The sequence below is a fragment of the Neovison vison genome, chromosome 4 (genome assembly GCF_020171115.1).
Source record: "Neovison vison isolate M4711 chromosome 4, ASM_NN_V1, whole genome shotgun sequence".
Lineage (NCBI taxonomy): Eukaryota > Metazoa > Chordata > Mammalia > Carnivora > Mustelidae > Neogale > Neogale vison.
The window spans coordinates 57,193,168-57,219,198 of record NC_058094.1 but is presented as its reverse complement, the minus strand read 5'-3'; the positions used below and the strand labels follow the sequence as shown (position 1 = coordinate 57,219,198).

The 26,031-nt window shown below is 37.8% G+C and overlaps 1 protein-coding gene across 5 annotated transcripts in view; it reads left to right on the top strand.

The window, feature by feature from the left end:
* ZFHX4 (zinc finger homeobox 4) overlaps nt 1-26,031 on the top strand; it is a 182,552-nt gene that overhangs the window by 134,778 nt on the left and 21,743 nt on the right. For all 5 annotated transcript variants that reach the window (XM_044245425.1, XM_044245428.1, XM_044245429.1 and 2 more), the window contains exons 5-6: nt 15,494-15,562; nt 21,541-21,657. In XM_044245425.1, the coding sequence (XP_044101360.1) occupies nt 15,494-15,562; nt 21,541-21,657 (186 nt within the window). The remainder of the gene's footprint in view (nt 1-15,493; nt 15,563-21,540; nt 21,658-26,031) is intronic.

Genomic DNA, 26,031 nt, shown 5'->3' with positions numbered 1-26,031 from the left:
CTTAGGCAAATTAGGGTAGATTAGGAAGCAATAAAAAAAGGTTCAGCTAAAGTTAAATGAAACAGCAGGGGGCCAAGTGATGCTTTACAGATAGAATATTGTAGGTCGTTAGAGCTTAATAGGCAAATGTTTTCATTTAGGGCTATAAAATAATTTTTAACTGCAATTTCCTCACTTTTAAAAAAGTCCTTATAAGGGAGAAAGAGAAAAATCAAGAAAATACTATTGATATTTGCTCATAAGGGTTTTTTTTTTTTTTTTGTAAACGTTGTTCAAAGCAGTCTTTTCAAAGTCTTCTTCCCATTTACAGAAATGATATTGACACTTGGAAGATATTTTCTTGTCCAAGTGATCATAGTTCATAAAATTAAAAGTCAGGTTGACGTCTGCCTCAGCCCTCAGCCAGATCTCCTTGACCACAGATCTCAAGGGAAGTGTGGGGAGGTGATTTTATTGCCATTTTGCAATAATTGTATACTCTTATTTCACCCTCCAGAGCTTTTGTTTCAAACAAGAATGTACTCGGACTTCAAAGAATTAAATGCACAGGAATTATATATTCATGAAACAGTCACAAAAAGGGACTAGTGGAAGGAAAACAATGGAGGTGAACTGGCTTCTACCATGTATAACAGTTTTGTGTGAGGAAGAAAGCGAGGGAGATTGCTCACAGAGCCAGCAGATACCTCAAAGGAGTTTTCTGCCTCTTTAGCCTGTTGCATTAGGATTTTAAGTCTTTTGCTTTTGAGAGAGAATACCAAATACTTGTATTTAATAGCAGATGTGGCAAATGCTTGATGAATTAATTGCAGTCAGAATCAGAATGAAGTGGAGGAAAAGACTCTGTTTTGTTACCTGGAGGATTCCTCTCCTTGGCCGCCATTATTGATTATAGAAGCCGCTTGAGAGGAATCCGCTGGGCAACAGCTCCGGGGGTAGCATTTGGCCTGGGCTAGTGGGAGACAGAAAAATCTGCCCTCAAGGAGTTTAGAAGCTGCCTAGGAGACAGAATCAATGTACTGGACTCAGTAAGTCAGGTAAATTATGGCATTTTAAGGAACTTCATCAAATTCAGTGCTGTTCAGAGGAGCCTTGGATCTGTAGGGTTAATGGAGGTATTAGGACATGAAGAATGAGTAGGATTGGAAATAAAAAATAAGGTTTTATTTGTTTGTCTCTGCATCTATTCATTTATTTAGGCATACTCCTTAGGTTTGAGAGGGGAAATAATATGATTCGGACTTAGGGGTGAAAGGAAATTGATATGGTTGTGTTGAGAAGCAAGAAACTAAACTGAAAGCCTAATAATAATGACCATTTAAGAGAAAGTGAACGCAATTAACTAGATCGTTGAGGCTATGGAAGCCTTTGAAAGCTGAGCAAAGAAGTTCAGATTTGAAGAGGCGGAAAATAAGAAGGAACCGAACTTTCGAGTGTGAGACTGAACTGCTGAAAAGGTGTGGTAGGAAGCATGGTCTGGCAGCCATATGTACGAGGGATATAGTGTTGGGAAGACCTATGCGCAGAAAGCGCATTCTGGGACCACGGCTGTGGGGGACTGGTAGAGGAAAGAGGAAGTCAGGGACTGTCATTGAGGTGACTCTCAGTAAGCAGGAAAGAGTGTTAACAATAAATCCACGGTGCAAACTTACCAACTCAATATAAGCAATGAAGGAGTCAAGGCTCCCGAGCTTGGCAACTGTTGGCAATTTCTCAGGCTAAGTGGGCAGGGGAAAAGTGAGAAGCAGGGGCACACCTTTTTTTCCCCCTTCCAAACATAATCCTTTAAAAAACTAGTGGTGGAGGAGAAGAAGTAATGTGTTCATAAAGTTTTGTAGGTTTTTTTGAACTAGGAAAAAGGTAGTCGTTTTTCATCAAGATTTTTAAGAGGCCTTTGTAGTTTTAATAAAATGATGTTAGGGACTCTTTTTCATTTATAACATTTAGAGCTTATATTTAAGTTAGTCTGTTAATATCATTTATGCTGAGTAAGTATAGAGGAAATATTTTAGGGCAAGTGGAACAGTGCAAGTCCAGGATATTTTTGTGTCTTTCTAAGTGAAAAGGATTGATTAAACTGAAATACTGTTCTTAGGTACCTCCAGTAATGTGACTATCAGAGTTGCCCTGCACATAGTCAGTATTCAATAAAAGCTCGTTGAATACATGAATAAACAAGACGTAGCAAGACAGGATGGCCTCCATGTATTTGGAAAGAGAAAGGAAAACAATGTGCCCTCACACCAGTCCCTAAATACCTTGCAACCCTTTCAGAGATAAAACAGAGGAGATGGGATGCAAAATTGGAACATTGATTCCATTTGGATATGCCCCCTTTCATATGTGTGTGTGTATACATATATATATGTATGTGTATGTGTATGTATATATATGTGTGTGTATATACATATATGTGTGTATGTATATATGTATATGTATATATGTATATATGTGTACATATGTATATGTATACATATACATATACACTTCTCAACATTTTGTAGTGTAGCTGAAGAAAGATGACACAGCTCTGCATATTTCCAATCATTGTAAACAAACTACAAACTAGAGGGCAGTTTTCTTCACTCTGGAAATAAAGTTCTAGAGTATTCGGAGGGATACATTAGCTGATATCTCCTGAGGAGATATCCTGAGGACAGGTGTGAGAGAACCAGTGTAAAGAGATATACATAATATATGGGACAGGAAAAAAGTATTAGCCATATAAAAGATGTAATTTATTCTCCTATTACTTGCTGTGTTGAATTGAACATACTTTTCTGTTCCTGCTACATCCTTAATAATATCAGTTGTTTAAAGTCCTCAAAAGAGAATTCTGCATTTGGCTCAAATTATTTACCGCGTTAGAGATAGTTTTTATGTATAGTATATAGAAATGAGATAAAAAGAGAAAAAATGAGATAAAAATGAGAAAAAAAGAGAAAAAGAAAAAATTACTTATCGTTCATTTTCTTTACCACCAGCTTCCTCTCCCTCCTCCTCAACATAACATTTTTTATTCTCTTAAGGTGACCATATTTCTCGCTTTTTATTTATTTTGTATTTCTTTGAATTTGAATTCTGGTCATCATTTGTGAATTATCCCCATTCATTTGAAAGTACGATTTTCTCTCTTTATTATTATCGTGTATTTTAGAAGAGTGATAGGTTTAATTTTTTGCAGTTTTCTTTGTTCGAATCATCAGATGTTTATGGCAGTATTTCATCTTGTCATCTTTTACATTGGTGATGATCATGGGTTACTTCCTCAAGTTTGTCAGGAAAGCAAATTTATTGGACCAAATCACCACACATTTCTGAGACCTTTCCTCACCTGCTACCCCAAATCCCAAATCCCCGTGTGCATTGCATGTGAGTTTTTTTGATGAAACTTAGGAAGATTATGAAAAATACAGTGTGATTGTATTACCCGAACACTTAATTAAAGAGTTTAATAGGGAGCTATTTAAGTTTTGTAAGGCTTTCATTTTTGTTGACACAGTTTTTTTGCTTCTGTGGTGCCCATAATATCTACAAGGGGAAAACAGTTCTTGGCTCGCAGCTAGACAGGATTGCTAGGCAAATCTTCCCTCAACATAAATGGTTTCTGTCACTGTGTATTACAAAGACGGCCATAGGGATATTCCATGTGCTACACCAAAGAGGGTTCTGCTGTCTGACTCTCTTTCCGAGTCCCTGTTTTATCTATCACATCCGGTTACTTTGGTGCCTTCTTGTCCTTCCCGCCTCCTAGCATTCCTCCCTGGATTCTCTTCACGATGCTGTTCGTTTCCACCTTCTGAGAGGTTGGGAAGTCCTAGCCTAACTTCAGTGACTTCTGTGACCCTTGACTTCCATCCCCATTCCCGCTGCTCTTCAGAAACCCACACTCAAGTCCATCCTAGGACACCTGCCTGCCTCGCTCTCTTCAGCCCTAAGTCATGTTTTCCTCATCACTGGCTCATTCACGTCATCACACCAGCATTTCTCTCCATCATCCTGATGATGAGGAGCCTTACTGCGTGCTGCCTGCCTCTATGTACTGCCCATTTCTCTGATTTTCACAGCAAAACTCCTCAGAGAATTGTCTGCACTTGACATCCCTGTGTTCTTCACCTTCATTCTCTCTTACACCACATTCAGGGCGGCTCTCGTCCTACCACTCCACAAAAGGTCAAGGCCTTTTGGCACATCTGCTGGGGAGCTCCTAGTGCTCCTCGGGCTAGACCAACCAGCAGCTTTTAACAAGATGACCTTCTTGAAATGTCTCTTTCACCAGGCTTTCCACACTCAATTCTGTCTTGATCTTCTCCTACCTTGTTGACTCTTTTTGCTTGGTCTTCTTCACTGCTCCCTCCTTAATTTAGAAGGGAACAGTGGGCGTGCCTCCACCCGGTGTAGGCACCAAAGAGAAAGCAAGCCCTGTAGCAAATTTAAAAACAATAAAACTGAAGGGAATTTACCTGCTTCATTATTGTTTTTGCCATTCATGGACAATTCTAAATAACTTCAATGATAAAATACTTCTCCCTGCTGGAAAAGACTACTCATGGGGTCCCCTGATTTGATATGTCCCTGTGTAGGAGTGTAGCCCAGGTTCAATTGGGGACTCTCATTCTCTAGGTGATCTTATTCAATCTCATCTCAAGGACTTACTCTACCATCTATACATTGACCTCTCCCTTCCTTCTCCCCTCCCTCCTTTCCCCCACCCCACATCTGCTTACTCGACCCCTTTACTTGGATGTATAACCAGGACATCTCAAAGTAACACGTTCAAAACCACAGATACCAAGCGTTCTCTCCCTCCTGACTTTTTCCATCTGCATTCTCCCTCATCTCAGTAAATCACATCTGCATTCTCCTGATTTCTTGGGCAAAAAACCATCATAGTCATCTTTTACTCTTCCTGTTTTCTCACTTGCCTCATCAAACCCACTGGCAAGTCCTATCTGCTCCTCCTTTGAAATATGTATCTATTCCGTGACTAACTCTTTGGTTGAGTCATTATCTATCTCTCCTAATGTCACCAATACGTTATTTTACTTGACTTCTCTGTGTAATTGTACACTTGTGCCTCATACTTCTGGAAGAGTTCTTGTCCTTTGGCCACTGTTTTACCAGTCACCCCAGGGTCCTGTGTATACCTCTTTTTCCTCTGTCATTATCTTGTATCATGTTTCAGTGATCTTCAGTGCCTCTTTTTAATTTTCCTTAGAGTTCTCTCCTTAGAACTTATCTTCCATACTCTATGCATAGCTCCTGAGATTTACTCACAGGTATTAGCTTCCAAGTATTTGGAACCCAGACTTCTCTTTTAAGATCTAGTTTTATAAACTTAAATGTTTCCCAAACAGCTCCGCTCCATTTCATGTCCAAAATTGAGCTCATCGTATTTCTCTCATCCCAATCTTGGACTTTTGAACTTTCATTTTTCTCTCCAATGGAATCACTGTTCTTCCTTTATCCATGACTTTTTGTAGACAGTAATGGATTGAGGTACAGTGAATGTTCCAATAACCTTTTTTTTGTTAGTAACAAAACTTTTCCTCCACCATTCCGTCCTCCACACAGCATCCCAAAGATGCAAATATGATCATGGCACCCCCTGCTTAAAACTCACTTTGCCAAGATCAAGGGACCCTTTGCCAATATTTTACATTCAGGCAAAGGAGGAAAAAAAATTGGCCTTGTCTCAGAAACAATTTTTTCTACTGCTAATACAGTCCAAAGAAAGCAATGTGCCAAATCTCATCAATCTGTTTGCTCATTAATGAATGATTTATTAAATAAACATTTCATGGGTATGGGTATGCATAAGTATTGTCTTGAAAATTCATAGCAGGTTCCAATAGTACAATTTTCACTCTTGGCTTCAACCTGGACTTTCTAATCTTCCTTTTCTGGGACTATGCATACTTTCACTAACTTTCCCTTTCCAGATTTATTTTACTTATGTTTGTATCCATCATTGCCTAGGTCAATTCTCCTAAGTATAATTTGGGGTATATGACCATATAAATTTGACCATTCCTAATGTGGTGAAATGTAAAAAACTCCAAATAGTGAAAATCCAAGGATTATTTACATATAATTTAGGAAACTCTTCTGCGTCTTAGGTTAATGGTAAATTTATTTCAACAATTATAGTGTTGATAAAAAAGAATCGATCTAGTCATCTGAGGATTTTCTTTTATAGCCATATATAATTCACAAAATAAATAAGCCTGCACATGAGAAGCAATAATTTCCCCCCTATATATAACTGTATAGAGGAGTTTATTATAAGTAGTAGTGGTATATTCCATGTCAGCATACTTAAGACATTAAATATTTAAAGAGTATGATACCAAGACTATATTTCCTTACTTGGCATGGTCAACTGGAAGTGTTGATAACAACTAACATTTCATCCTTACATTGACTTGCTGTGGCAAGCAGCAGAGATCATTTTTGTTCCCCCTATACAGATGAGAAGACTGGCTCCAACATGTTAATAGAGCTGTTTAAATGTACACAGATGGAGGCTAAAGTTTTGTCATTCCATACATTTCCCATTTGACATTGCCTTTGTAAAAGCTCTAAACTATTGTCTCTGGTTCATTATGATTGCTTTGAAGAGAAGTGTTATGTGCTTTGATGCTGTGTTTGGTCGGACATATGATTTAGGTGACTACTGTAAAGAATAATCTGGAAAATTAAGCAAACTCAGTGTTTGTGTATTAATGGAGATGTTTAGTGTTCTGGAGACTGCCACATTTACAAATCTGTATAATCTGAGGTTGTTTGTGACTTCTCCTTAAATTTTTCTCTTGATGAAAGGCCGATGGTGGAGGTAGGGTTTGGAATTGGAAAGGACAGTGTCCCTGTCTTCCAAGAGGAAACCTAGGGCTGACTCTGGTATCACTACCAGTCTAAAGAGTTCATCTTCTTCACTTTAACTTTTGTAAATGGCCAAACCAGTGTGAATTGAACAGTCTTTACAACTTGGTACACATACCACTTTTATGGCAGAATGTAAAATATGCTTGGGGATTAAAAAAAAAAACACTTTAAAATCACACAGCTTAGGAAAACAATGTTTAGTCTTGTTAACATTTGCTCTTCCCAAAATATCTACACTTATAATAGTGATATTTCAAAAGTCTACTAACTTAGCTGATAGAGAGTATATGACATATAAATATAACCTAAAAAGCCATAATATCAAATTGATGTAGACTTTCCTTTGAATAACTTGTATCCAGCAGGATGGATCAAAGCCAGAGAAGAGTCGTGGATGAGTATAGCTCCTACTTACAGCTACTGCTGAAAACTACTACTGACTTGCTTATTCAGTACTAGATGTTTTATATTCTTTACTCCTTATCACACCTCGAAATCTGGTTAGTTTTGCTTCCATTTTTACAGGTAGGGTCCTGAATTTCAGGGAGGCTAAGTAACTTGCTGTGTCCAATAGCTAGAAGGTGTTGGAGTTGGGATTCAAGTCCAGGTGTATCTGTTTCTTAGTCCATGTTTTTTTTTTTTTTTCTTTTTTCTTAATACAAATACATGCATAGGAATAGTCCATACTCTTCTTAAAAAAAAAAAAAAAGATTTTCTTTATTTATTTGAGAAAGAGAGAGCATGAGAGGGCGGAAAGTCAGAGGGAGAACCAGACTCCCCATGGAGCTGGGAGCCTAACACGGGACTTGATCCAATCCATACTCTTCTAATGAAATAGTGTTTTAAGAACACAGCCTTCTGAGGCCCAGATAGCTACAGCACAAGTGGGCAATTTTTACGTCACTGATGGCTCACCTTTTATCTTTGCTTGCTTGAAATCTCAAGCAAAGAGAATGAATCTCGGGTTTTTTGTTTTGTTTTGTTTTTAAAGATTTTATTTATTTATTTGACAGATAGAGATCACAAGTAGGCAGAGAGGCAGGCAGAGAGAGATGGAGAAGCAGGCTCCCTGCTGAGCAGAGAGCCCAATGCGGGACTCGATCCCAGGACCCTGGGATCATGACCTGCGCCAAAGGCAGAGGCTTTAACCCACTGAGCCACCCAGATGCCCTGAACCTCAGTTTTAAAAAATTACCATTGTTTCAACACAGGGTTACTCATTCTGGTTCTTCACAAGAGTGAATGATGTTTTCTGAAACTAATGATGAACTTTATGTTGGCTGATTTAATTACAAAATTTTAAAAAAAAGAGTGGAGATGATGGTTTCATGGATCATGACTCCAAAGAAGTATGCCCAATGATTCGCTGAATGTGATTGAAATAAAATCAGTTTTGTTTTAAAATTGTGAAATTGATTAAACTCTGTAATTGTTTTAGTAATTTAAAAACAATGCAGTCTTAGAGGGGGGCGACTGACTATTATTGCTAAAGTCTTTGAGGTGAGAACATAAGAGAGGATATAGAAGCTTCCAAGAACCAAACAATAAGTCTGAAACAAAGAAATGCAACTTCCCAGAGAGTAAATGATACATTGTAAGGATTCTTTGAAAGGAGTGAAGGAGGGGAGCCTGGGTGGCTCAGTTGTGTCTGCCTTAGGAACAGGTCATGATCCCAGGGTCCTGGGATCAAGGCCCACATCAGGTTCCCTGCTCAGTGGGGTCTGCTTCTCCCTCTCCCTCTGTTACTCCCCCTACTTGTGTTCCCTCTCTCGCTGTTTCTCTGTCAAATAAACAAATAAAATCTTAAAAAAGAAAGAAAATAGTGAAGGAAATATTTTCTTTATTTTCTTTGCATTAAAAATAAATAACTTTGAAACGCTTTTGACCTAGCATGAGGCTATTCAGAAAAGTTGATAGCTATGGAGTAGAAAGCTGAGGTTTTCATAGATTAAAAACTTGCTATGTGTACAAAGCAACAGGTTGAAATGAACAGCCAGGGCTCCACGGGAGCGAAGGCTATCATTGGGCAAGGTGAGAATCAGTATGTAGACCAGAGGTGTTTCCTACGTTGATGAACCACCTAGCAAAGCCAACACAATACGCTAAGGAATGAAAACCATTTCAGACAATATGGAGATTGTGGTGAATCCTATAAGGACTTAGGTGCAGATGACTGGGTAACTGACAGATGTGAGCACAATGTTTTCCCTAAGTTACAAGAATAGAATTTTGATCTCTTAACTCAAAACAATCAGAAATGAAACAGAATCTTATGCAGAGAAATTTATTAGAAATTAATAAATTTAAGAAAAAATCAGTAAGAGCACTTTCAAGTAAGGCATATTAAGAATTTGTATGAGTAATTTATTGAGACTAATTGATATCAGGAACTTATTAAATTCTTTTGAGGTCCCATTACACTGAGGTCATAGATGATTCAAGAAGCAGAAAGAAGTGATCACACTTTCCTGGCCTAGAGGTCCCCGGAGATACTACTCCCTTACTATATGAAAATAACTTCTGGGTAAAACCAGACAGGGCAGGGCAAAGGAGCTTTACTTTTCCAGAAAATAAAAAATTACAAATCCAGCCCCGTTCAGATAATTGACACTGGAGCATCCAATGCACTTCAATCTGTTACTGCCTAGAAGAAATAATTTAAGAGAAAGCACTGCAGGTCAACAAAGATGATGTTGCTTAGTTACTCAAAACCATTTGGTAGCATGCTGAGTTGCTCAGCTTTTTAGAAGAGCACTCTTTGTATCCAGGTAGGAAAAAGATAGAGACCACTTGAAACCATTTTTATTTGCAACCCTGTTTCATCTGAAAACAGGTTTCACTTTTGCAGTTGCCCAGGCAAGTTCAGAGGTCTTTATTAAAATGTAAACTAGCAAGATAATAAAAGATGTTGAACTTGATTTGTTCTTCTAGATATTGATCTTGTTGTGATGAATTTGCTTTAAAGGAGTTTGAACTGTTTTGTTTTGTTTTGTTTTTAGGAGGTAGGGAATTCAGGTTTTAGACATCCTGGCCCAGAAGTCCTGGGGGCTGCCTGGAGGCAGCAGTGTTTAGGGGAGAGTATGACTAAGTCCGGATCCTACTTTTGCTACTCTCTGCCCTTGGGAAAAAAATTACTTAAAATTTCTGAGCTTTAATATCTCAACTTTTCCAAAAAAGCAATGTTTTTTTTTTTTTTTCTGCACAGATATACTGCAAGGATTGAGTAAGAAAATTGATGTTATATGCTTAGCACCTAACAGGTTTCCAACCAAATATTCACTTACTATTTTAAAATTAGAGTGCTACAAATACCTTCTCTTATATATCAGAGTCCCTGAAATATCCTAGAACAATGAATCACCCCGGGTGCGGTAAAGGTAGGAGGGGCTTCGAAAGAGAAATGAGGAGAAGGTAGGGTTTTTGAAATGTGAATGATCTTTTAGAATTTCGTCTTTTCCAGGAATTGGACTCATTTTTATTATTATTATTTTTTTTAATGGATGCAGGGAGAGGAGAACTCAAACTGTTTCCTAGGACTACAGAAAATGTTTTTCTTTCTCTTTATTACTTTAGACTAGTTGGCTTAATATTTATTCTGTTTAGTGGTATATATTTCATTTTATGTGCTATACATTTGTGAAAATCATGGTATACTTTATTACTTAATGCATTAGCGAATCACTGGGAGGAAATGAGATGTGAAAATTTTGTAGGCAGACACTGTCTTAGTATTATAGTTGGCAATGCTTTAAAAATTTACTGAACTTGTACCAAATGCTTCCCAAATTTTGCTGATAAGAATGCAGAAAGCTCATGACTATGTGATCATGAAATGCAGATTAGGTTAGACTTATTCCCAGACGACAACAAACATTCTTAAACTTAGAATTCTCTGCTGAGGTATCTAGGCTGTTTCAAAAAATTTAAATTCCAGATCTTTCCCTGATCATTAGATTTGTATTGGTTATAGCTTTTTTTTTTTTTTTAAATATTATTCCTATTAGCGGGGGGGGGGGAGATTTGACAGATGAAAACTTGATTGTTTTTTTTTTTTTAAACTTGATTGTTTTTTAATGAAGATGAAATACCTAAAAGTTATCAGTTTGCTTACAGGAATCCTTATTCATAGAAGGGACGGGGAAGGCATAAAGGAGTAATGAAATGGACAGGCTTATGAGTTGGGGAGGCAAGTGTGAGGAAAGGAGACAGAGACTTGAGAACCTTCTGTCTCATAACTAAAAGGAACAGGAAGCCTAAAAATTTCGGTTTTTAAACATTGTCTTTGGAGGTGTGACCATTTGGGTTGGGCCAGGGGAGTGGGTAATTAGCAGAATTCAGGCCAAATGAGAAAAATGAACACAAGACATAATTGCAGAAACAAAAGGAAAGCTACTTTTGGGATTTTAAAATTATGGCTTAGTATATCATTGTGGTTAAGATACCCATCTCTGAAATAAAAATACATGAGTTCAAATCATGGCTCATCACTTGCTAGGGGTGTTCCAATGCATATAAAGGGCATCAGTACTGGGTACAGAGTAAATACTCTGTGCACTGTTGTTGATGATGGTGATTGTGTTGATCGATAAACTATTCCACAGAAAATGGGACCGATTACTCCCACATTGTGTTAATAAAAATAGAGTAATTTGGTACCATTTTCAAATATGTGATCATCACCAAATTGACAGAATAGAGTAGAATACTGGATAAATTGTCAGTGGTATTATTTTTAAATAGTATTAAATAAGAAAGGTCAGGTGCTAGAGAACACAAATTAGTAATCTAATTAAATCACAGCAAAGAGACAGATCGTGTTAACAGCAGTCAAATTTGTTATTATAGAGCAATTATTAAAGTAAAATATTGAAAGATGCTATGTATCATTACTAGGTTTTAAACATTTCATTTACACAGGCAGAAAACTATAGATTAATCAGTTCATTTGTTAAGTTAAAAGCTCCTTTATTAAAATATTTATATCATTTGTATAAAGAGAGCAGCATTGTTGAGGACATAAAAATATTATGTGGCTCTCTGAACTACATTCCTTTATAAAATTATTTGAACAAGTCCTTCTCAATGGAACAGTTTCCAAGTACCACGTATCCTAATTTGTGAGATTAAATAACATTTTCTGGTTTCGACATTAGCACATTTCCCTAAATCACTCTGAAATAAAATGATTTCAATGTGGCACTGAACTATTATTTAGTTGCATCATATATTCAAGGAATGTAATGTTTTACGAAATACCACAGTTTGTACAAGACTAGTGATCGTTGCTTTCTTCTGCATCCCCTCCCCCCACCCCCCCAAACCACGTTGGTTTTGGGACTTCACTAAGATAGGAAACCATTTATAGGCTCCTTGTTACTGCGGCCTTATAGCTGGACACATCCAGACATCCACAGCCTTTATACCAGGCTGAACTGGGTTCCCTCCAGGCTCTGTCACTTTCAAACTTGAGAACCTGGGGCAAGTGACCTTAACCTCTTTAAACTCCAGTCTCCTGATTTGTGAAATAAGGATTAATATTTGCTGCATAACTTTACTATAAGGATTACATGACTGTTTTCAAGATTTATTTATTTATTTTAGGGAGCATGCAGTGGGGAGAGGGACATAGGGAGAGGGAGAAGTAGAGAATCAGACTCCTCCTAAGGGAGAAGCCTGTCAAGGACTGGATCCCAGGACCCTGACCTGAGCCGAAATCAAGAGTCAGACATTTAACCAACTGAGCCACCCAGGTCCCCCTTACATGACTATTTCACATGGAGAGATCATCAGAGAACTGGCAGAAATACAAACTCAATAAGTTGCCACTTTTAAATTTTTATTTCCATGAATCATAAAAGAGTAGTAGTCATTTGGTCAAATTTACTTAGATACTCCTGATATCTGTTTGAGTGGGTATCTGATACATTGAAATGTGCGTTTGCATGTATGTGTTTGGAATGATAAGGATTCTTTGATAAATTATATTTTTTTCTAGAGAAGAGTGAAATAAATGGTTTCATACACACTCACACACATTTATACAGGTAATCTATTTCGGTGGTTCAATTTGACATTTTTCAACTTTACGGTGGTTGAAAGTGGTAAGCATTCAATAGAAACCATATTTGGAGTTTTGAATTTTGATCTTTTCCCGGGCTAACCATATATGGTAAGATTCTCTTTCATCACTTTCCACTGGACAGTGGAGGCAAGCCCCGGCTCCCAATCAGCCAGGCACTCACAAAGGAAAACCACCAGTAGACTTGCAACGATCCTGGGTCCACCCAACTATCCCGTTTTTCACTTTCAGTACAGTATTCAATGAATTACACGAGATATTCAACACTTCATTATAACATGGGCCTTGTGTTGGATGATTTTTGCCCATCTGCAGGCTGATATAAGTGTTCTGAGCACGTTTAAGATAGGTTCGGCTAAGCTGTAATGCTCAGTAGGTTATGTGTATTAAAAGCATTTTCAACTTACGATGCATTCATAGGGATTTAACCCCATCGTAAGTAGAGGAAGATCTGTATATGTAACAGAATTAGTATCTGTGCTTGGTATAATTGAAAGGGCTTTGAATTTAGAAGCTTGAGGCTCTGGGAAGCTTTTATAAAATTCTCATCTTGAGATTCATCTGCTTCAGCATATAGGGCGTAGGTTCGTGTTTGAATAGAAGCGTCCTGGTGACTTTGCTATGCCTCACTTTTTCCTTAGTTGAGAACCTGTGAAGGTGAAAGTTCTCGAGGAACTCACAGTTTATTGGGGAAATATGCATGAACCATATAAAAAGGTATCATAATATACTTAGGATATATATATTGATAATGTTATAAATATATATATATAAATATATAGCTCTTAGCATTATATATATGTTGTGTATAACATATATATAAATAAATAGCTTATAACATGTTTATAAGCTAATTGTCATGGGAACACAGAGGAGGCGGCACTTGCTTCAGGCTTTGAAGGAAGAATAAGAGTTTAACAGGAGACAGACAAAAAGACATTCACAAAGGAAAAGGAACAGTGCTGGTCGAGACATAAAGATCCAAGAGGTTGCCAAGAGGAAGAAAGTTTTCTTGAATGACATGTTGGATGGATATCAATACTGTGATCAATTTAGAAGTTATTTGGATTTATCAGTAAGAATTAAGGATGAATTCTTCCTTTCAAGATTAATTCAAGTTTTGTTTATTCAAAACAAAACAAATAACCCTGATGTTTTTTTTTTTATTGTTGTTGGAGTGAAGACACTGAGGGTTTATTATGATTCTTTTTAAATAGATTACTACCAGAGGCCAGAGGTGGTGTACGTAGCAGGAAAAACAATCAGTAAATGCAATAATAGTGCCTTGGTGGACACTTCTATTTTCAAGGTTAATTATTTGTTTAATTAAAGCCTTAGAATCAACTAGAGATGCTGGTGCCCAGAAATATTAGATAAACATGGGTCTCCGTGTGTAAGAATTGTGTGATGATCTTTTCAGCCTCTCACTACAATCCAGCCTTTTCTCACTTTGAAGACTAGATCACATTGCACCTTTATTTGTATTTTTTCTCTTATAATTGTTGATTATGTATACAGTTATGTCTGCATATCACTGAAAAGGGAATTGAAGCTTAGAAAGTTTAAATTACATACCTAAGTTCCCTTACCTAGAAACGGATGGAGCTATGAGTGGTGCTTAGGCAATAATGTTTTCTTGAAAAAAAGGTCTTGCAGTTTTATGAGAGATTAGTCTGGTGAAACAAGGAATGCAGGGCAGGATGATCTTTGTGGGGGCCACTGAAATTGTCAGTAAAGAGAAGGTGACAGAGAAATAGAGAAACACACACGACAAGAGACATTCCCATAGAATCAACAGCATGGAATGACTCCATGTGGAGAAAGATTAGGAGATGTTGAGGTTGATTTCTGAGGTCCAGTCATTTTCTTATAAATTTCCACACAACAGAGAACACAAAGGAAGAATGGAGGTAGATAAAAATAATGATTTGTGCATGGAGTTGAGTTTAGCAAACCAAGACATTGTTGGCACTTCTGCTCTGGAGCTCAAATAAAAGACGAGAATAAAGATGTGAACTGATCGACAACCTGGACATATTCTCCAGGTTTCCTCCGGTCCTTGGGTTTGTTTTTGTTTTTTGTTTGTTTTGTTTGTTTATTCCTTTGGTCTCTCAGATCAGCTATGAGATATTGAAGTTTTTTTGTTGTTGTTTCTTTCTTTCTTTTTTGCTCTCCTGACAGAGAAGCAGACATGTGCTCACGATTTTTGCACTGTGCCATTGTCATTATAACACATACTCCTGTCGTGCAGGCCTGGCCGAATATCCAAGACATAAAAACCAATGAGTCTTCCTGCTTCCGTGTTTTGTCTGTATTGTTGTATTTGTTGTGTGCTGTCGATTGAGCATGTGATCTAAGCTTAGACTCATTCTGGTAACCTCAGTTCCCTGGGTTGTACAGAGTGTTGGGGCCTCACCTGGGCTCCACCTGGTCCTTGTTTCTTTAAAAGTCAGATTTGGGGTGTGATACTGTGACTGCAGAGCTGGACATGCTGTGCTCATTATCTTTTCACTCTAATGTTCTCCGCAGAAACTGCCTCTTTGGGAGCCAGGACCTGTGAGGATGACCTTACGGAGCAACAATTGAGAGCAACTTCAGGTAAATGGTCTACTCCTTCTCAAAATCTTGTTTATCCTAGCGCATTACATTTGTTACACCCATCTTTTATGTAATGAATGTGTCTCTGGAATTTCTCTAATTAGATCTGATAGGATCTCTTATTTACACAAAAAAGTTAAAAGCAAAATTAAATTAAAAATGACATATATAGTATACAGGTAATATACATATACTATATTTGGATACATATATACTATATTTGGATACATACATAAAGTAACATCTTAAAGAGCCAGCAACTCCTGCAGGATAATTTCTCACATCTGCATTTACACACTATGAGGTTTCACCTACCTGGTCAGTTTGTTACAAAGTAGAAGATAAAAAGCCAGATATTATTTTTCCCCCAAATCAAACAACCTAATTGGTGGACTTACTTGGGGGTAATTAATGAATTGATTGGACTTTGTACCCCCATGTCAACACATTTACTAGTCCCTGTGCTCTGTGTGTTTGCGTGTATATTAAGAAAAAAAAATGGCAGCAATGCTCTCTGAGTTGCATTGTATTCAGATAATTTAAGAGGACATTTACCCGTGTTTCCACAACTCACCTCATTTATTCCTGGCACGATCCCAATTTTTAGATTTCTACAATTGGAAGAATAATAATAATATGATATATAGGACCAAAAAAATTATGAAAATCCTTTGCGTTCATAATGGGGAACTAAAATACATTTTGCAAGTGAAAAGATTCCTCCAGTATAAAGTCAGAATGTCTCTCTTTAAAAATTCTTTAACGTTAAGTTCACCTTCACCTACGCGTTCTCATGAACACTTTTTCATTTAAATGTTGTTTTCCCCTAGAAAACTGGAGAGCATGTTTAACGAGTTCATGTTAATAGCATAAACCAGTTCTCCTCCCTCACCTACAGCCCAATCAGAGGATTTCATGAATATCAGCTTGGAGGTAATGGGCCAAATGTCTAGACTATGACAAAAATTCCAAACAAAAAAGAAAACCTTCCCTACCAGTGAGTGCATTTATTTATTGCTTTGTGGAACAAGGCTACCACGATCTACACCTTCACTAGGTCTCTGAGAAACTTTATGTTGAGATAGTCTCATGCTTTCTGGATATTTTCACAGAAGTTTTCTGTAGGGAAGTCCAATATAACAGATTCCAAATGTAACTTCTCATTTTTACAAGACTGTTTCTTCTCCTTCTCCATCTTAACTGATGTCATCCTGCTATAAACAGTTATCCCAAGTAAGAAAAACTAGAAATCCCAAGTAAGAAAACTAGAAATCCTTAATTTTACTCAAAATATTAGAGCCAGGGACTGTTGGGCGTCAGTCATGAGTAAGACGGATGACTTCTCTCCTTTTTTTCGACAATAGTTCTATACAAATAAAGAAGTTCTATCCAGATTGCAGTGAACATAATGGAGGAAGCAAAAGAGAGATTGTGTTAGAGCAGAGCTCCTCAAAGTGTGGCTGCCCTATGAGCAGCATCAGCATAACCTGGGAATTGTAAGAATGCACATTCCTGGTCCCCATCCTCCATGTACAGAATCAGAAGCCATGAGGATGGGGCCTGGCAATCTGTAGTCAACAAGCCCTCCAGGTGGTGTGATTCCTACTAAAGTCCGAGAATCCCACAGGTGTTGAACATCCTTAGGGGCAGTGGTCGGAGAAGTTCTCTGAGGAAATGACAGGCAGCTGAGTCCTAACTAATGAAAAGGAGCCAATTACAGGAATCTGGGGAAATGCCTTTCGAGTAGAGGTGGTTCTAGGAAGTTGGTGATGTTCCAGCAAGACAAAGAAGGCTAATATCTCTGGAGGGAGGTTAGTGAATGGTTAGGTGAAGAGGATAAGGTGTAGTCAGAGAGGCAGACAAAGGCCTGGTGATTTCAACCAGTGTAAGACGTTGGCATATGATTCTAAGTGAAGTAGGAAGCACTGCGGTGGGAAACAAGGACCCCGCGGGTATCTTGGAGGTATTCTTGCCAGGTACAGGAGACAGAGCTTTTCCTTTGTAAGTAATGGGTATCACTCGAAGGTTTTAAGGGGAAAGTCAGATGTAAGTAGATCAGATGGAGGATAGATTTGGATGGAGCGGGTCTGTACAGAGAGACAACGGAGGAGTTCAGGGAAGAATTCTTACAAGCCAGGCGTCTAGAGTAGAGGCTCAATATCTAAAATTAAAACTAATATAGAAAATGTTTAGGGTATTATTCTCTGTTTCTTCTTTACATGATTACTCCATGGGCTTAAAAAGTATGCAGTGTTTTCCTTAGACAGCTCAGAGGGCTCCCAAACACAATTGTAAAATAAAGCAATGGGAACCAAGCACAGTTGGCTGGTGCTTAGATCAGAGGGCTGTACTGAAGTAGATTTGCTTAGAAATTGTATAATTTTATAGAAGAAATTAATAGTCATTTTCCAATTATTTTTTATTATTCCAGTGGAAGTATTCTAAACTACTCACTCAAAAACCTCTTTTAAATATAGATTATGCGTATGTGCAGTGTAACTTATAGGATCATTATGTTAGGTGTGATAAAAATGCTAGGGGAAGTTACTGTAACACATCTGTATAATATAAGAGTACAGTAGCATTTTGTCTTCTTCCTAGCATTTTGAAACATTTAAAAATAAAAATGTATAATCATTTATTTGAAAATTGGGAAGTCTTACAGGACCCTAATGCACATTTTAAGCTTAAGTACATTCAGGCCATAATGTTTAGTGTATGAATAAATACTATATTTTTTATATCTCATAAAGCAAAAGCATAATTAAAAATACATATATTATGAATATAACAGTACTATGAAATGTTACTGTTGTGTATATTAGTGAAGAATCCTATTGATGAAAATGAAAACTGCTTTAGCATCTTTATTTTGGAATTTTATGTAACTTAGTTTCTTTATTTTGCAGTTTTGTGGGGTGGAATTTTATGGAATTTTCCTTTGTTTTAAGGCATTCCTTTAATACATATTACATAGTAATACCTTAATAGTATATATATATACATATATATGTATATATATATATATATTTTTTTTTTTGATAAACCGCCTTACATTTTATGGCATTTTACAGTTGAGGAAATGTGGTTTTGAAAATTAGAATGTAGACACCCCTTCCTTTAAGCCCAAATCCAACCTACGGTTTTCCTGGAAAGCTGTTTCTCCGCAATACTCTTGACTCTCAAGTCTCTTTATAAAATGAATGTCAAATTTCTTTTAAAAAGCTTTCTTTAAGAATGAAAGTGAGCTTTTTTTTTTTCTGCCTTGTATGAAACTTTATGGTGTATATAAGTTACCCTTTGATTATTTTTTGCATGATTAAAAATTTGCAAAGTTCTATGGCTCCAAAGAGCCTACCTGTAATAAACAGCTTACGCCTTCCAAACCACAAAACAGGCCTGAATTGCTTGAGCATTAGAGCTAATTGCCTGCCTACTTCAAAGGAAGAGCCAGAAAAGAGAGAGGGGGAAAAAGTCCCAGGAACAGAGGCAGTGCGGGCAAATCCACCTCTAGAGGTTATGAGTTGTGGCTTGGAAGAGCCTGGCCAAGTTATGGCCTCAGAACTGCTGTTTGCGATTAAGTTGATGGGGAGAGTCTACGCCACAATCTTTCCCTGCTGCTGACACAGAGTCTTTGTTCACATTCAGATTTCTCAAACTGTTGCCAGGGTCAGGCTGAGGTCAGACACCGCAGTGATGTATAGAAGAACATGTCTGGGAATTTCTCTCACACTTAAAACGCATACTGGAAAATGAGGAAGACCCTGCAAAAAGTGTCTGATGAGACCCAGATTATCCTGTAGTTTTGTCTTTTAGTACCTTCATAATTTTTGTTTTCTTCTCCTGACACACTATGTTTTATTAATGTGAGTCGCGATAGCCCTTACAATTTTATGTCCCCTCAAGATAAGGACACTCAGTAGTACTCTGACACTTCATTTTCCAGCCCTGGGGGAAAAGGCCGGTAAATCTACTCAAAGGACTCTTGCATCCCGTCCGCAGGATGAGTTGAAAAGTAATTGCCATGGGCTGTCGTAGGTAGAAGGCTTGACACTGGATGTCACGTCACAGGTGTGGACTTGGCAGGGAAACAGCCCAATCCAGTCGTGACCTCAGCCTTCCAGCCCCCCAGACCGAGCCGGCCACGGTCCCCACCCAGGCTGGCTCCTGCCGGGACTAGGGAGCCTGTGTTTGATCAGTAATTATCACTGACGGGGTGAAGGCAGGCTAGAGCCTTAAGAAGTGTTGATTCCCTCCTCTTAAAGTAAAAATTTCACAGGTATTTGCCTGAAAGGGAAGCTTCCCCCAAAGCCCTCAGATGACTGACCCCCTCCACCACGGACCTCGACCTCGGCTCTGCCTTTGTGCAGTGGCAAAGTGCAAATATGGAATAAATGGATTTGTATGGTGCCTTTGAAGACTCACAGTTGAAACAAACTCTTATTTCAAATAATGTTCTTGTTTCCCCCATCGAGCCCAGAACTGCCCCCTTCCGTTGTTTCCTGCTCACACAGTTGCAGAGTGGGCCTGGCAAGCGAGGCACTAGATAGCAATTTTTTTTTTTTTTTGTGCTCAGCTGCTACATATGACAGTGGATATTTCATTCTGCTGTCAGAATGTTATTAATAAAACATGGGGTGTGGAGAGGGCCACGATTTCCCCTTTCAATCACTATAGCATTTGCAATGAAAATTTTATGCAGTGTGTAATTTTCAGTTAATGCTTGACACTTAAAATGTCCGTAGCAGCGTTTTGTATGGTTATTGAAGGGTTAATTGTATCATGTTCTCTGCATAAAAGCTCTGCTTATCAAAAGCAAATAGAAGAGTGTATGCAAATGTGTGTCGATGACCTTTTGCCTTTCCAGGGTTAATTTATATGGTCATTAAAGATTTTATGAAATTGAGCAGCCTGGTGCTTCAAATCCCATTTTACCTTCTTCTCCTAATTTATGTAATTCCTACCTGAACAGGGGAATATGATTTTTATTTTTTGTGCTGCAATGAAAACAGCATGCCATGCTGTGGGGAGTTGCGAGTCTGGTTATCTGGCATTACTCAGATTGCTAAAAATTCATTAAAATGTGACATCAGCACAGTGAGAGACAAATGATCGCAGGATGAAAGAGAACAGTGGGCCTTTCACGGATTAGTGCTACACAGACCCAGCATAGAGGCTAACTGCATAAACAGATTAATCCACCAGCAGCGGCATGGCTAAGATTTACAGAATAATTAAATAGGGTTGAGTTACTATGAGGATTTCCATGTAATCTAGCTGGTGTGAACCCGTGAATGAGGTGTGGGGTGATGGGGGTGTCCTAGAAGAAGTATACCTTCTTATGTTGTCCTGTGCCCTGTATGGCTCCCCCTGCAGAACACACATACGCACACACGCGCGCACACACACACACCCACACATACACGTGCATGCACGCACACCCCAATCACCCCAATGTAACTGAAGTTTTGAGATCCTACTCAGACAGATACCAAAAAAATGCCCCTGGGATCTGGGGACTGAAGGCAGGAGTAGCACCTGTCTCGTATTTAACCCGTCGAGTTCATGTTATTTCGCCAAGAATTTTTTTCCAAGAGTTTGGTTTGCTCTGTCATCTGTCCAAGTCCGTGGAACAGTAGGTCCATGTAGCTTAGAAGTTTCTACTAGTAAAATGACAGAATTGCCTTACACCTCTTCTTAAACCTTTTCTAGCTTAACCTGTCCTGAAAATTATTTCTTTTCTTTTAATTTAGGGCAGGCACATTTTTTCAGTGGATGTAAAAGAAGTTACTGTAGATGACAGTTCGCGTTGGTACGGTCTTCTAATAGAGACCTGCGAATAAATTTATGTTCTTTCTTCAGAGTAGAAGGTCTGCAGATGATTCATAAATAGCACGGTTTTTTAATGGTCATGTTTATTTTAGTGGGCATCCTTATGGGGTTTTCAAGCCTCCTGACTGGTCTCGTTTCCTTAACAGAAGAACAAAGTGAGGAGGCAGAAGGAGCTGCTAAGCCAGCAGCAGTAGCCGAGGAGGAGGAGAAAGACACAAGTGAGAGAGACAATAGTGAAGGCAAAAACTCAAATAAAGATTCTGGTAAGACGCTAGCATCCTTCACCTTTCTTTCCTCCACCCCATGCCTTGCAATCAGCCCTTCCGTCACCCCCACCAAAGCTTATTAAAAGCTTTTATTCATGTTAAACTGCCTGAACATTCCCACTACTATTCATTGCATGTGCATTTTGCATGTGATTTCTATCAGTAGCCTCCCATTGACCTATTTTTAATCATAACCATCTGACAGAATAGATGTGGATAAGTTGAAGAATATTACAGGACGACCAGCGAGATTATTTTTTAATCAAATCAGTTTGTGTGCTTGTAATTTTTTAAGCGCCTTTCATTAATCTTAGCGATACTTGTGAGTCCTCTGATGGCATATTAATTTTTCATAAGCACAGGATTAGATATCACTTGAATTTTCTCATTCAGTCACATGCACCACCCCCCAAACCACGTAACCCTAAAAATAAATGTTATTTTTCCTTGCCTTTTTACAACTTACACTCAGGAATTTGCTCTTTTTAAGGGCATCTATTTGAGGCATTTCAAACAAAATCCAGTGGAAAAGTTTACAGATGATTCAGCCTAAGAAAGAGGAAATATCATTGAAAAGGGATTAGGTGCTGGGTAATTTTGATCTTCCAGAATAGACGAATCCCAGTAATGAAAGCTACTGTCTTTGAAAACAAACCTTCGTGTCATGACATTTACTGGTGCACAAACAAACCCTAGGCCAGCATCTGGTGTGGATACCTAAGGCTTTTTCTGTGTTTGATTTGGCAAATATATGACTTCATCCATGCTTTGTATGTATGAGATGGAAATCTATGGTCGCAATGAATATTACATTGGCTACTTTTGCTGCACGCTATACCTAGTTTTATTATGTTGGACTCATTGAAGCAGAAGAAGTGCTGAAACGGGTTCAAGCCTATTAGTTTCAGGTGCTCATCTATCTTTTCCTTGAATTCCAGTGACAGCTGCATAGAAAGAAGCTTGTTTTCACTATGAAGACATTGGGTTGTGCAAAAGTATCATTTTTACATGCAAGTTTGTTTAAACCCGAATTATCCCATATTTGTCATTTGGTCTTTGCATATGTAATGTTGCATTCCCTTCAAAAATTATTTGAAGGGCCTCTTTGCTCCCTGGCCCACATCACTCAACGCTACGTTTCTCTCAGGAGTCTAGTGAGATGGCGCCACTGAAATTTACGTCTAGGATATAGTGGCTAACATACGATCCTCATCGGGTTTAAACAAAGAGGACCTAAGGTTGGTATGGAACCTAAAGCAATGTAAAAAAGACACCATGGCTGTACATTAGTAAACTGGCTCCTGAGGTTACTACAAGGAACTTAAAATACCTAGCGAGCAGTTAAGGTCAAGGGTAGTGCCCTCTAAACCTCATTTGAAGATAATTGGGAATCGCAAGGTGATCGGTTTATTCATTCTCTTGGATGGACCTCATCAAGCCTAGCTGCTTGACTACTTCATGGAGGGCAGGCTTCCGTCTGCGTTCATTGGTGTCCTTCTCACAGTCGTACCAAAAGACATTGCAAAGCACGTCCCTCTCATTCTTTAAAGGAACATGTAAAACACCCAGGTAGCACATTAATGTTAATTAAATAGTGCTTATGTAATACTTTAGGTATATGACCTTATGCTTGGTTTTAAATATCTCATGTCTTCCAAAGAATGCTTTCTGGGAATCTCTTGAAAATGGATCCAATCTTACCATTGAGGAAGAAGTCTTATTTGGAGCATAGCACAATGCAAGGACTGTATCTCCACGAGAAAGGTTTATCACTCTGTATAAATAATGGGTTCCATCACTCCCTAATGGCCTGATGAGTTATGTGCTTTCTTGGGTGCCTAATTGTTCCATCTAGGCAGGACTTGAGATTCTGAGAGAATACAGAGCATTGTGTAATATTAGTTGGTGAAAACAATTCTTTATTCCTGCAGAAATGCTTCCCCAGGTCTGTCTATAGAAATGAAAATGGGATTTATGTACCAACTCAGAGCAGTTACTAAGATGCAAATATTTAGCCTTGAAACCTCCTAGACTTCAAAACAACTCTTGTTACTGACAACTACCACAAACTTTTTTTTTAAAGATTTTATTTGTAAGAAAGAGAGAGAGAGACAGAGAGAGAGAGAGAGAGAGAGAGAGCGTGCACACAGGCAGGCAGAGGCAGAGGAAGAAGCAGGCTTCCAGCTGAGCCAGGAGCCTGATCCCAGGACCTGGGATCATGACCTGAGCTGAAGGCACATGCTTAACCGACTGAGTCACCCAGGTACCCTTACCATAAACTTTTAACAAAGTTTTCCACTTTCTAAATTGAATCCGATTAGGTGAAAAAATTATTATGCAGATTTTTTCCTTGTAAATATTTCTAATGATTAAATAACCACTTTGCTGTTTTTTCTTATGTCGGTTATAAATGTCAAAAAATACTAGCAAACTCATACATTAACCACCTTTCTAAAGTGTTGGATGGGAAAAGAGTGTGACGCCACTTCAACATAGAATTTTTTTAGGCAGAAAGGAATTAACACACGTTAGGAAGACTATGTTTGTGTAAGCTGTTGTGCTGGGTTGCTGACATTAATCTCTAGGACTGCAGCTTTCAAAATGAGACTTGGCAATATGCAAGTTATATTTGTTGAATATTCATTCATAATAGAAAAGCCTCCTAATGCCTCATTTATATTGTCATTTAAATCTAGTGCCACTTTAGATTAATTATAATCCAAATTATAGCTCTGTGCAGTACAAGAATTAATATAGAGTTTATCCAGATTAATACATTTGCATTGAAAATGTAATATGTCTCTGCCATGGCTAAGGGGACCACTTTTTAATAAGGGAGTAAACACGAGCAAAGATGGAAATTAACCTTCATTATTGCAATTAAAATTATCCTTTCATTCTAGTCTCATTAGAAAAAATACTGTACCAGTAATTATAATTTAGAATTATTTGTAGTTGAGTAACATCCCCTGTTATATTCAAGTTTTATAGTATTCAAACTTTATCAAATACATTGATGGATAGATAATAACTCAGTTTTTTTGTTTTATTTTTTTTCCCCAGATTTGCTTTGAGTACATATGTGTTATTGGATTTTCCTCACTTATTATGAGTATAAACCACCTTACCACCTTCGGTATTTTAGGGATTGGAAAGTATTAAGTAGCAGCATCTGAACTGAAATGAATTATGTCATTTTTATATTAGCAGTCTCATGCAAGCTAAATAATCCCATAACTGACAGATAATCATTGGCTCATCTATTTGGCAGTGCTTATTTGTAATTAGATTTCATTTTTTAGTTAAAATGCATTAAAATGGCAATGTTTTTTGAGAACATCGGGAGGTCTTAATAGCACAAAATGAATTGTGATCTTATTTCAAAATTTTGTTTGGGGTAACAAGCAGGGTTTACTCCAAATAAAGTTGCAGTCATAAACTACGAGTAACCAGAAAAATTAATCAAAACCTTCCAAAATTGACAGGCCCTTATTTAATGTATTTCTGGGATAAGACAGTTCAGGAAAAGATCCAGAATTGATGCCCTATAATTTATTGGGTAGGCCATAATCCTTGAGATAGCACCCCACAGAGTATTAGAAAGGCATGGGTGCATAAAATGTAACTTCCATCATCCTTCCAAAAAGTTCTGATGACCTACCTTATCTTTAAGAGTCTGTTTTTGTTTTGTTATTGCATCTCAGGTTTCTCTGCTTCTTCTTATCAATGGCATCTGTTTTGGGTGCCTAGCTACAGTTGAGTGGTTTGGCGGGGTTGGTGGGGGGAGGGAGGATCTAGCACTTGTTTATAACTTATTTTTAATTCAGAGTAAGGTGGTCCTTAGAAAGCCCCTAGCTTGCATTAAGATCACGATTTAATTAATGAAGTTAATAGCCAAACCATATTGAAGTTGACACATATATTGGTTAGAATACTACAGCCAACAGTTATGGCAGTGGCTATGAAATAATGATCCTAAACTTGAACTCTTTACTTCCTTGATACAATGTGGAAGGTCACTAAATTAAAAAAGAAGTGTATTGTTGATGAACATTAACAAGGGTAAAAATAAGAATATGGGTTAATTAGACCAAATATTTACACTAACCTCTAGCATAGTCTTAATAAAATGTTTCAAACCTTAAAAGCAATGTTTTTTGTTCCTTTATAGTACCAACATTAGAATACATATGCTTATGAAAATAAGACTATAAATTTAATAGGTTTAGAAATTTATGGAAAGTTTATTCTATATCTGATGTTCCTTAGGGCCTACAAGCAACCAGAGTCATGGAAATGATCTTTTAACTTGTGTGTGACAGTTTTTGATGGCATAGGGAATTGGACTGACTTATTATTTGGTCATGTCTA